This window comes from Gavialis gangeticus, unplaced genomic scaffold (assembly GCF_001723915.1).
Source record: "Gavialis gangeticus isolate Ggan-Ray unplaced genomic scaffold, GavGan_comp1, whole genome shotgun sequence".
NCBI lineage: Eukaryota > Metazoa > Chordata > Crocodylia > Gavialidae > Gavialis > Gavialis gangeticus.
In genome coordinates, this window is record NW_017729008.1 from 12,153,804 (window position 1) to 12,167,275 (window position 13,472).

General features: G+C 42.4%; 1 protein-coding gene across 1 annotated transcript in view; it reads right to left on the minus strand.

Annotated features, from left to right (window-relative positions):
- SLC2A13 (solute carrier family 2 member 13) overlaps nucleotides 1–13,472 on the minus strand; it is a 395,165-nt gene that overhangs the window by 46,466 nt on the left and 335,227 nt on the right. The window contains exon 7 of the mRNA XM_019509388.1: nucleotides 11,009–11,134. Within this exon, the coding sequence (XP_019364933.1) occupies nucleotides 11,009–11,134 (126 nt within the window). The remainder of the gene's footprint in view (nucleotides 1–11,008; nucleotides 11,135–13,472) is intronic.

Consider the following 13,472-nt stretch of genomic DNA (forward strand, 5'->3'; position numbering starts at 1 on the left):
ATCTTGGAGTCAATAATGACTCCAAGATGCCATTCTGCCTCTGTGCTTTCAAGATGGGAGCTCCCCAGCTTGCATGTATGCTGCAGATTCCTTCTCCCACGGTGCAGCACCCTGCATTTGTCTATGTTGAACCCCATCCTATTCTCGTCTGCCCACTTTTGTAGTCTGTCTAAGTCTAGTCGCAGCCTCTCTCTCCCTGCAAGTGTGTCCACCTCACCCCACATCTTAGTGTCATCAGCAAACCTGGACAGCATGCTTTCCACCCCCTTGTCCAAGTCACTGATGAAGATGTTAAACAGTGCGGGCCCGAGGACCGAGCCCTGGGGTGCCCCACTGCTCACCTGTTTATCTGCAGAATTCAAAACATTTTACTGAAGTTTGATGTCAGCTGTCAGACATCCAGTGACAAACAAAAATCTCACAATATTAAAAATAAAAAACCATGGATTTTCCTTCAACTTTAAAAAAAATCAAGGAGCCCATATCTTCTGCAATAGTTATAATAAAAGCCTAGTCTGAATCTGAATTCTATAAATACATATATTAAAACTTAATGCTCTATTTTTAAAAAATGTTTAAAGGGGTTCTACTGAGGGTATCAAGCCAAAACATATGATTTACCCTTTTAAGTATCTTTTAAAAAGGTGCAACCCCCAATTAGCTGATTTTTTAGTGCTGAGAGAACCACAGTTAAAATGCCACCTGCTCTGCAGCAACCCCACTATCAACAACTTTATTTGTGATTGCTGACTTAATATGCATGTTGTTTTGTTTTTTTGGTCTGTCTGCCTCTTTGGTTAGTACTTAGTAGAAAATATATTAAAACTCCCCCAAAATTTCTGTATTTCTTCCAAGCTGTTAAGAATCAAGAGGCCAGGCCCATAAAAAGAACAGTAAAAGTGATCCTTCCTTCAACTGCATCTCAGAACAAAGTTCATCAAACAGATTTTATGCCTGAGAACCCTCAAAGCAGCATCTGTGTCAGTAAAATGCATCTGTTATTTCTATTTTATATATTTTATGAATATAGAGACACATTACTAATCTCCAAGATACATTTTTGCATACTCAATAAAGAGTATGTTTAGTAGGCGTTCTGTATTGCTAAGTTTTTATTTTGGGAATGCACTAAGACATGGAACATTCATAATCTGAATGTGGCAACTGGAGGTCTCTGCAGGAGACATAGTAACAAATGATGCACTGGGAGGACTAGTGTAATATTTTAAATACAAGATTTTATTGAAAGATTCTGAAGATTGTAATTTCACTGATAACATTCTTACCAACACTCCATGCAGTACAAGTCAAGCACTTTTTTGTTTGGACAGAAGAGTACTTCATTCACAAAGTATTTACAGCTTTCCTATGGTGGTAGTCTTTCACGGACGTACACTGACTTTTTATGCACTGAAATCTTATGAAATATGAGGAAGGGGGAATTCAGTTTTAAAAATATAAATCTCTCACATATTTTTTGAGTATTAATAAAATGGTCCCTCATACAGTGATTTTTTAAAACCTTGAAGCCTACTGTATAAATTGGTCAGTGACTGGCAAAACTAAAGAATAATGAGCTGATCTGTTCCCTGGATAGTGACATTTACAAAACTTTGCTTGTTAGTAATATTTCACTTGCTGAAATCTCCAGGAAAATCCACTATTTCCACCAAGAAAAGATTTTAAAAAAGCAATTAAAATGCTAGGCTGCTGAACTGGTCAACAGAAAATGTGGGATGAATTTCAAACTCTCCAGTCTTTACAAAACTGTGATGGGATCAAGCTGAGTGCTGGCTGCTCACCACATTGCAGCAAGGGGACGGAGAAGGTGAACTCCAGATTTTTTTTTGTGTCTCTGAAGTCTCATCTGGCCTTGAGTTTTATCTCTATGAAAACTGCATTTGTGCAGAGCCTCCTGAAATCACAAATTTATGATCTGACTGTTTATTGCCAAGGGCTGGCATTGCCTCCTCAGACTCCCTCTCCCTTCTAAGCACCTGTTTTCCTAAACTCATACCAAAGGTATGATCCTTTTGGTTTATAGTGTAACTAGGAACCATTGGTAGCTGAAAACTAATAAGATCATACTTAAATGCAAATATTTTCTGAGCACACTATTTTTTTTTTTTTTTTTTTACTTAAAAGATGAATTACAAGAGAACAGATCAATACAAAACAATCACTTGCCTAAATGCTATATCCCTCTTTTAGAATACCTTGCTTTTGTGAGTCCTTACAGAGTCCATCTGTTTTTAGGGAAGCAGGATTCCTCTGCCCTGTTAAGCTCCTGGTACAAGCTGTATCTGTCTCCTCAGCCTGAACTACTGAAAATGGACACGGAAAACAAATAGCTCAGAATCTGCCTTGTAAACTTTCAGCTGCACCTTCAGACGATTTCCTGAAAAGATTCCACCAGGTTGGAGGAATCCTGAAAAATCATAGATCTCTATTAGGAATCACTTTAGTGCCATGTTGACTTTTCCACTACCTGCCTCTGACCTATGAAAAAACGGATTAGCTGTCCAATGTGATTCTCAACCAGGATGCCAGGGCACCCTGGGATGCTTTGAAATCCTTTGAAGGGTGTACAAGGTACCATTTAATGTTGGCACTGTTAGATGTGCAAACATGATTTACAGGATAATTCCATAGATTTCAAATATGAATCCATAGTATTAAAAATATCCTGCCCTGTTGTGGGCTTTCTGTGCTCTTTGCAACAGATAAATTGGTCTATTTTTTCTGTAGTCAAAAAAAGAGTGAAAACTAAGAGTTGGCTTCTTCTGAGGGGTGCCGTAAGCCTAATGAGGGGTGCCTTGAGTCTAAAAAGATTGAGAACCACTCTTTCAGTGGATAAAGTAACAGCCTCATGAACTGAGCAGTTTCTATCCACATCTATGCTGACAACCAGACCTTGGGGACCTTACAGCCCACATCTGCAGGCCTGCTGTGGTAGTGAGCAAATATACAAGTCAGCATTAACCACAAGCCCCACAATTTGCTCTTTCCTTGCATAGGTAATAATTTAAATGTAAATATAGTATAAGAAAGAAAACTCACTCCTGCCTTATGCTCAGCCATCCATGTTGGTTTGTACAATACACAGAAGTTGCACAGTTTGAAAGGACTCCAGATCTATCTGTTGTTTTGAGGGAAATATGCTACCCCATTAAGTGACATATGCGTCTTCTTGGCAACAGAGAAAAGCAGCATGGTTCTAACACAAACCCAGAAATGAGAACAACCAACTCCACATTCAAATTCTAGTTCTCATATCTACTCCCTCTGGGGCCCAGGGGCAAAGCAGTTAAGGCATTTCTCTGGGTGCCAGTGTCACAAGCCTCAGCCCCACTCCAGAGTAATACCAATGGCAGCCCTCTGTTGGCCGAGATGTAAATGCGTACTTGGTCATTTGGGCTGAGGAGACAAAGACAGCTGGATGCAATGCTAGCCACATGAATCCCTCTCTGCTATTGACTGGCATGCTCTACTGTGGGCTTCAGGAAGACTTGTGGGTACTTTTGGCCCTTTCTGCTTTAGGTTTCCCCACCTATCAAATGGAGACCATACTATTTACCCACTTTGCAGGAGGCTTGTAAAAAATAATTTACTGTTGGGAAAGCAGAACATAACTGCTATGGGCGTTTGTACACATCACCCTTGTACTCTACTCACCTTATCTGCACCATTTTAATTGAAAGGTTTTTCTAACTATTGGAAATACACACAGCCTCTAAAATAATTAGCTGGGCTCTCACTCTCCCCTAGAAAGGGTCTGGTAGGGATCTGCAGATTTCTACTCCTTTTTCTTCCTTTAACAAAAAAGGAATCATATAGGGATAATCTTGTTAACCATCCTCAAAATGCTCAGGCTCACTACAGACACAGTGAAGCAATCATTGTAGGAGTTTGGCTGTGCAAAACTTGTTTTCCTGATCCACCCCAAAATGCCAAAGCCTGAAAAATGCTGACTGTGCTAACAAGTTAAGAGGAGCTATGTCTCTGTTACCCTCAAATAAACCAGACATGCAAGTCTTGCTTATTTAACAAACCAAATGAGAAATATCTTTTCTCTGTGGAAAAATAATACAAATTCCCTATCCCCCAGTGTTCCCTCTAACATTCCTGTTAGAAGCCTGAATTAGGCTCAGCTGGATTGATTCTTGTATGGCTCTTTTCAAGTGCCATTGTCAGCCATGGGTTTCCTTACATTCAAAAAGAATCACCACATGCTGTTTTTCCTATAAAAAACATTTTGACACACTAACTGTCCTCCCAGGTTTCTATAGCAACTTCTGCAACATAAACAGCTTTGCTGGCAGCCACAAGAGACAGATATTTCTTACTTGCCTTCCTCTACTGCACAGATATTCTTGATTTGGAACATACTGTAATTGTGAATTAGTGCAGTCTACTGTAAACATACAAGTAGGATTGATTGTACAAAGCTGGCACAGAAAAAAATATGAAAATATAATACAATACGTTAATAGTCCCAAGCATTACCAGTTACACTAATACTAGCATGGTATTTTGGGATTATGACTGAGGGCTTTTTAATACTAAAAAAGGAAGGATTTTCTAGAGGACATTGTAGCCATATTCGGACTGCTACTGTGACTCACAGCTTCCTTATAAGGAACAACCAATTTGTGAATGGACATTACCACTCACGGAAATCAACTGAATATGGACTGCACATATACATGCATATGAGTTAGCGATAATGACAGAACATGGACTTAATCCTCGGGATCATTTAATTATGCACAGGTACTTTAAAATAAACATTCAGAAGTGCAGTAATAAATATGGCTTTAGACAGAATAACTGTCAAATGAAATCACATATTTTTCATGCTCCCAGAGGAAGTCAATCTCTTCATTAGTGTCAGATGCCTGAGACACTGCATCTCAGTAAGGTAGGAATGTAGATAATGCCTATTTCTCTGCACAACAAACAGCATCTTCAAGATATCTCCCCATTATAGGGAAAGTTGTACTTTCTGTGGGCATGAAGGTTCTCCTGCGAAGGGATCTGAGGAACCAGGACAGAGCTACGTGACTATACAATCTGCCTAGCCTGCAACCCAGATCTATAGGAATTCCTTGTGAATCATTATGTAGCAGGGATCTGGGAAGAGGCAGAAGAGGACCTCTTTACTGATCCACAATCAGTCCCCTCTGTGTGGGGCAGAAATAGAAGGAAAGAATGCGGTACCTACTCCACCATGAGGCCTGGATAAGGGGCCACAGAATGACCGCCTATGTCAGTTCACAGCCTGAAGAGCCCAACTTTGAAAGACTTTCCCTTTCATATCCAATTTGCTTCAATAGATTTTATAGAAAAGGTACTATGGAAAAATGAATCATAAATATAGAAAGAGTACAGATGCATACAAACACAAGTTAAACAAGAAAACTGCTAATAAATAGGTTTGATTTATTTACCATACATTTGTAATAAGTTTATATCTTCATTGCTGTCTTACTATATGCTATTATCATTTCCTTAACTGCAGAGTTAGTACTTAAAATATACAGTATGTGAAACAAATGTGACGGGCTAGCTAGCAGTGACCTAGCCCAGTGGTTTTGAAAGGGCAAAAGATGATTGAAGGACTTGGGATTCCCTTTCCTCACCAATCTGGTAATGATTTGGCCCAGGGGTTTTGAAGGGTTAAAAGATGATTCGAGGACTTGGGATTCTCTTTCCGCACCAATCAGGCCCCAGAGACTCACCCCCCAGTGTCCCGATTGGCCCCTTGGGCAGCGTGGGCTGACTCAGGGAAGAGACCAGTGAAGGACAACAAGAAAGGAGCTTCACAGAGCTGGCAAGAGCTGAGCCAGTGGGGCAGGAGCAGTGCCCCAGAAGAGCCTGAAAGAGCAGGACTTGCAGGCAGCAGTGGGACCCTCAGCAGCGCAGCATGCGGCCAGCAGGAGAGGCTCCCCATGGGGCTCCAGGATCCCCTATGAGAGGCTACAGCCAGCAGGAGAGGCTCCCTCTGCTCCAGGAAGGATCTGAGTAACGACCTGAGGGGTTCCCAGCTCTGCTCCCAGCTCCTCCAATCAGAGGCCAGGCAGCTCAACGTGAGGCCAGGGCTCTGGGAAGGTCAAGAACCCTAACAAGCAGGACCAGTGCCATCAGTGGTGGCTGTGTGGCAGTGTTCCTGCCTACCATGTAGGAGACCTACGTTCAAGTCCCAGCTGAGGTGACTTGGGGTGAGTGAGATAACAAGAAGCAAATCTTCTTGCAGTGGAAAGGGGCCACTGTGTTTTCTCCCCCTCCAGGTACCAAAGCCCTATATTTCCTTGGCATTTGGCATTTTGTGCCTTTTTATATTTCACCAACCTGTATTGTTTCTTCTGCTGTTTGTGTTTTATATTTTGTTAACCTTGTTTTTTGTCAATGATTGTAAGTGTCTAACCTTTGTTGAATCCTGCCCCCTTGGGCCACTGTAGTGTCCACTATACCCTCTGATTTATGCCTGTTATGTTCCCAGTATTAAAAGGTATATGGTTAAGTCCCCATTGGTGGTCTGGCTCTGCTCTATAGGGGGAGAAGAGTCCCTACACCTCCCACAGCATTTGTGCACCTGCTTTGATCCCTTCAACTGGAGAGGGGGTACCTCTTGGAGTACTGTCCAGGTTACACAAATGTTGATCCTCCCTGTGAAGAAAGGTCTGTTATCTGACAAACAGGAATATGAGTGTTCAGGGAGCTTTCATGAAAATCAGAACATCACTCAGTAGGGACTAAGGTACGTGTTGGACATATGCAATGGGAGCTGTCTACAAACTAGTCAGCATTTCTCACAAAGTCCAAGATTCTGTAGACTTCATTTTAGATGCATTTTTAACAACATATGTATTTTGTGTGAATTCTGCATGATATTAAGTCACAATTTGGAAGTACAGAAAAGCTGAAGTGATGTTTCCCATCAATAAATAAATAACTATATGCATAACCCACCTTTTTAAGGAAAGGCCTGAGGGACAGGACATGACATTTTATTGTAGAGAAAAGACTCGTTTTACATTTATTATTATTAGCTTGTTTCATTGTTTCACTCCCTTTAAGGCCTGTTCAGTAAGGTCAGCTGTAGCTAAAGCTTGTTAAGTCTGAGAATACAAAAAATAATTTAATATTAAAAAAAAGTCCTACAATACTTCCAAAGATTATACATGGCATACGAAAAATATACTGTAGTCAGAAGAGCTGGGAAGGTTTTATCGGTACTCATTTTGAGATGACCTACATAACTCACTTGGGGATTCACACCAACTCAAACTCAGGCTGGTAAATTTGTGACAGCATATAATCGTATCATGGAAGGACTGCCTTGAAAAACTCTGCTCTCCATAGACTCTGGTAAATTGCACTTAGAATTTCTCATATTAAGTGCAGGGAAATACTGTGCTACCCATTTAAAAGGTTATGGTAAAAGGTGATACCTTACTAGGAACTTCTATGTCAGCATACTCAAGATATAGAATAGTGTCACTTTAAAAATGTGGGAACTTACATATTCATACACATATACCATGAAGCTAACATTTCAGACCAAATGATTTAACCTACACGCTTGGTTTTAATTGTAAAATCTTTAAATAAAATGAGCTTTAAAGAAACAATTTAAACACAAGGGGAAATTTCAGGTGCACCTAGTAGGATGTCTTCTCAAAAGGAAAGAATTCAGTAAATCCTTACAGTATATCCAAGAGGTTTGTCATACAGTTCAAACAGCAGAACTTACATATATTGGGTACAAACTGTTCATGAAGGACAGGCAGGGGAAAAGAGGAGAAGGAGTTGCACTTTATGTAAAAGAGCCATATGATTGCTCAGAGCTCCAGTATGAAATGGGAGATAGGCCTGTTGAGGGTCTCTGGGTTAGGGTCAGAGGGAAAAGCAACAAGGGTGATGTCATGGTGGGGGGTCTGCCATGAATGACGTATGCCCCTGGCGGCTCTGCAGGCGGCGGTAAGAGTGCAGCTGCAGTAAGCTTGGAGCTCCTGCAGATGCTGCTGGCAGCTGGGGTGTGGGGTGGCGAGCACTGACAAGGGGTAGGTGACCACCCGCTGGCACTGCCAGCAGCGATCGCGGACTGCCCGCAAATGGTGCTGGCAGCAGGGTGGCAAGCGGTGAGCGGCGACTGCCCTCAGGCACCACCCAGCAATGATGTCAGTGGTGCCTTTTTGTAGGGGGTACACCGCCACACTCAGGGTGCACGTGCACCTGGGTGCATCCCCTACATGTCACCTTTCCAGTCCGCCACAGACCACCAGACCAGATGGAAGTGGTGGATGAGGCTTTCTTCAAACAGCTAGTGGAAGTTTCCTGATCAGAGGTCATGGTTCTCATGGGGGACTTCAATCACTCTGACATTTGCTGGGAGGACAATACACTAGTGCCCAGCCAATTCAGGATGTTTTTGGAGAATGTTGGGGACAACTTCCGGGTGCAAGTGTTGGAGCAGCCAACTAGGGGCCATGCTCTTCTTGACCTGCTGCTCACAAAGAGGGATGAATTGGTGGGGAATGTAGTAGTGGATGGCAACTTGGGCAGCAGTGACCATGAGATGATTGAGTTCAGGATCCTGAGGAAAGGAAGGATGGAGAGCAGCAAAGTAAGGACCTGGACTTCAGAAAAGCAGACTTTGACTCACTCAGGGAACTCATGGGCAAGATCTCCTGGGAAGCCAGTATGAGGGGGAGAGGAGTCCCGGAGAGCTGGCTGTACTTGAAAGAAGCCTTACTGAGAGTGCAGAAGAACAAACCATCCCGATACACAGGAAGACTAGAAAGTATGGCAGAAGACCAGCTTAACAGGGAACTCTTCAGTAAAACTAAATCACAAAAAGGAAGCTTATAAGAAGTGGAAACTTGGGCAGAACTAGGGAAGAATATAAGAACATTGCTTGGGCATGCAGGGATGAAGTCAGGAAGGCCAAAGCACAATTGGAGTTGCAGCTAGTAAGGAATGTGAAGGGTAACAAGAAGGGTTTCTACAAGTATGTCGGTAGCAAGAGGGGGATCAGTGAAAGTGTGGGTCCCTTACCGAATGGGGGAGGCAACCTTGTGACAGAGGATGCAGAAAAGGCTGAAGTGCTCAATGCCTATTTCACCTCAGTCTTCATAGGCAAGGTCAGCTCCCAGACTACTGCAGTAGGCAGCACACTTTGGGGAGGAGGTGAGAAGCCCTCAGTACTGGAAGAATAGGTTAGGGACTTTTTAGAAAAGCTGGACATGTACAAGTCCATGAGGCCGGATGGGATGCAGCCGAGGGTGCTGAAGGAGTTGGCTGATGTGATTGCAGAGCTACTGGCCTTCATTTTTGAAAACTTAAGGTGATCACGAGAGGTCCCATATGATTGGAAAAAGGCAAACATAGTGCCCATATTTATGAAAGGGAAAAAGGAGGATCCAGGGAACTACAGACCAGTCACCTCAATCCCTGGAAAAATCATAAAGCACATCCTCAAGGAAACTATTTCTAAGCACTTGGAGGAGACAAAGGTGATTAGGAACAGTCAGCATGGATTTACCAGGGGCAAGTCATGCTCTGACCAACCCAATTGCCTTCTATGATGCGGTGACTGGTTGTGGATATGGGGAGATTGGTGGTGTGGTGTACCTTGATTTTAGCAAGACTTTTGATATGGTATCTCACAACATTCTTGCAGGCAAGCTAAGGAAGTATGGGCTGGCTGGATGGACTGTAAGGTGGATGGAAAACTGGTTGGAGCATCGGGCTCAGAGAGTTGTAAACAATGGGTCAATGTTGGTTGGGAGCCAGTATCAAGTGGAGTGCCCCAGGGGTCGGTCTTGGGCCTGGTTTTGTTCAATATCTTCATCAACAACCTGGAAGATGGCATAGAGTACACCCTCAACAAGTCTGCAGATGCCATCAAGCTGGGGGGAGTAGTAGATATGCTGGAGGGCAGGGCTACGACTCAGAGACACCTAGACAAATTGGAGGTTTGGGCCAACAGAAATCTCATGAGGTTCAACACGGACAAGTGCAAAGTCCTGCACTTAGGACAGAACAATCCCATGCACCGGTACAGGCTGGAGGCTGACTGGCTGGGCAGCAGCTCTGCAGAAATGGATCTGGGGGTTACAGTAGACAATAAGCCTCTCCTCCTATGTCATGTGCCCCAGGCTCCCTCACCATTTTTGTTGTCCTCCGCTGGAGAAGAGGAGACTGAGAGGGGACTTAATATCAGGCTTCAACTACCTGAAGTGGGGTTCAAAATACAATGGAGCTAGACTGTTTTTAGTAGTGCCAGATGACAGAACAAGGAGCAACAGTCTCAAGTTGCAGCAAGGGAAGTAAAGGTTAGATATTAGGAAGAACTGTTTTGCTAGTAAAGCACTGGAACAGGTTACCCAGAGAGGTGGTGGAAGATCCATCCTTGGAAGTTTTTAAAACCTGGCTAGACAAATCTTTGGTTGGGATGATCTATTTGGGGCTTCTCCTGCTTTGACCAGGGGGTTGGACTACATGACCTCCTGAGGTCTCCTCCATCCCTGGTTTTTCTATGATTCTGTGATTCTCTGAGGGTATAGCTGGGCTGGGTATACATACATAAATACACGTGTCTGCTGTTTTTCAGCCACTTAATCTGCATGGTGCCCACATTAAATGATTTCTGTATTTTAAGGTTATCAATTCAAACAAAGTGAGGACCTGTTTTTCACATTTTTTATAATTAGTATAATTATTGAAATAGAAAAATGTGATGGTTGATTTAATTGTTACATCATGACTTCACCACTGGACAGCACTTATTTTCCAGAAAAATTAAGCTTATATGCAAAGTTTTTTTGAAATGGAAACACATATCATATGCTAATTAAATAATAATAAAATACCAATCCTAAGAATTTACTTTTCTGGAAAGAGATTAAAGAACAGTGTTTTTATTAAAGCACAAATGCTCCCGATGGCCAAAATCAAAACTTTTATCAAAACCTACTATGAATACATGCTCTAAGTGACATACCTGCCCCAAGCTGCTTTCATTGTAGTTTCTTGACTAACAGGAATACAGGAGGAATCAACAACACTTGACTTATTCAGTTTGTAGCAGAGACCACAGTTGGGATCTAACATGCATCCATTGCAATAACTGAAAGAAAGAGACAAAGAGACATACTAAACTAAATGTCCTTTATCTGTACATGTGAAATAAAACATTATCTATTGAACATGTCAGTTCAAGTCATTCATTCTTTTCTTCTCCTATGCCATGTTCTGGTGAAAGGCTGGTTGTGCTTGCCCATCTACTTATTAGTGTTACTAAATAACACTTGATCAACATGGAGCTTTGGGGGAAAAATAAGTACAGCAGCTTTGGTTGAGAAATAGGGAAAGGACAATGAAACTATGAAGACGGTAGACAGCAAAAATCATGTGAGTAAATACATGCTTTTTCAGACTGTATCCAGTAGTTGTATTTGACTAAAAACTCCTTGAATTAATCATCTCTATATACTGAATCTTGCATACAAAAGGGTTGGAGCAAATGGCTAACATAAGACGTGACAGTATGTTAAAATGCTCATGTAGAAAGAATCCTTTAATACACTGAGGTATGCTAGAAAAATCTTACAAAGGGAACACAGCTGCCATACAGATCTATGTTTCATAGTTTATGATATAAAGATATGGAAGGGGAAGGAAAGTGCTTGGACTGCAATCTGGAAAGTAGGAAACATGGGTTATACACTTGCCCTGCCACAGATTTTCCAATTAGCCTTCAGCAAATTACTTATTCTCTGACTCCACTTTTCATCTCTAAAATGAGGAAAAGAACATTTATTCACTTCACAAGGAGTGGTGAAGCTATGTAAATTTTAAATTGTGAGATTCATACACAGAGTGATGATGGGGATCATACAAGAACTGAAGACAGACAGTACTAGTCTACCATTTTCTCTCTCAGTGGAAAAGAAAGAGTAATTGGAAAGCTATATAACCACAGAAGCATGCCCGGTAACATTTCAAATTTCTTGATTCCTATTATTTTGTAAATTAATATAATTATTATTCATTTTGCCTTGAAGAAATCAAATACCCAAATTGTTACTGGGAACTTAACAATAGAACTTTTGAATAAGTACAAACAGACTCCTTCAAGTAGTCTGACATCTTTTATATTCCTTTCATTTGTACAAAATTATGTAAAAATGTCAGATACAAAATTAAATGCAACAGGTATATAAAAAAGCTGAATATTAAAGAAATATGCAGAATAAATACTAGTAAAAAGTAGCATATTCAAAAAGATTGAAAGACTGCTACGGTGTCTCAATCAAAACCAGTAAAAGAAAAACACTTTTCCTGATAAGGTATGTTTTTATGCTAAATTTAGACTGGACTTGATGTAAATCACTCCACTCTGAAGTGAAGTTATTCTCTAAAATGGAGGAGTATTTAATACACTAATGTTAATGTAAATTACCCTGAGGTATCAGGGATCAACTGTTCCCTAGTTAGGTTCATCCCAGGGTCGCTATTTGCTCAGTTCAAATGGTCTACTGTCACCTAGTGGCCAGGCACTATCACAGCCAGATTTGCTGAGCTCTGTTATGCTTTTACTCTGGGATAGTTTTACTATCCAGTAAAATGTGGCTAGATGACTCAACAGTTAGAATGTCTTATGGCGGCACCTCAGATTGTCAGTATGGATTTAAAGGGACAATGTAAAAATAACTGTTACATACAGCTTTTTTGGCAGGAAGTCTTGCAGTTCTTTCTTACACAAGTGCTAACTACTGCATGACTGAGCTTTCTGATCCAAAACCCAAATCTTTTGAACTGTCTTTGTCAGGGTCATCATGTTGAGGATGGTCCATGCCCATAGTTCAGTAGAATAAATGGAGGTGCACAAAGAAGGCAGTGTTGGGGTTTAAATGTATCTAGTGCAGCTAAGCTCTTCTAGAGCAGCATTTCTCAACCTGTAGGTTACGACCCAAAAGCAGGTTGCAAGATTTCAGAGGGTTATGAGCCACGGGTTGAGAAACGTTGATCCTGGGAAAGCATCAAGACTGCAAAGGACAGAGGGGCAGCACGAAGGCACCTGCCCCTTCCAGCAAGGGAAGGGGGTGGGGGAGAGCTGCGAGGCCAGGGTGGGTGCTCAAGGGGTGGGGTGGACAGGAGATGCTGCTTGGGAGGTAGGAGGGGCTGGGATCAGGCTGCCTGGAACAGCATGGCAGGCCCAACCCCGGGAAGGGGCTGCCATAGGCTTCCTCTCCTCCTCCCTCCAGCCTGTGCCAGGGCTGGACTTGCTCTGCTGCCACCTGCATGGAGCTGGAGCCACAGCAACCACTGTGCTCTGGCCCGAGCAGGAGGGGGCAGCTGGGGGCCTCTCCAGTAGGGCTGGGGGGGGCAAGGGGCTGCAGGCTGGGAGTGCGGGACACTGGCAGGACTGTGGGGGGGGGGGGCAAGGGCGGGGGGGCATGGGG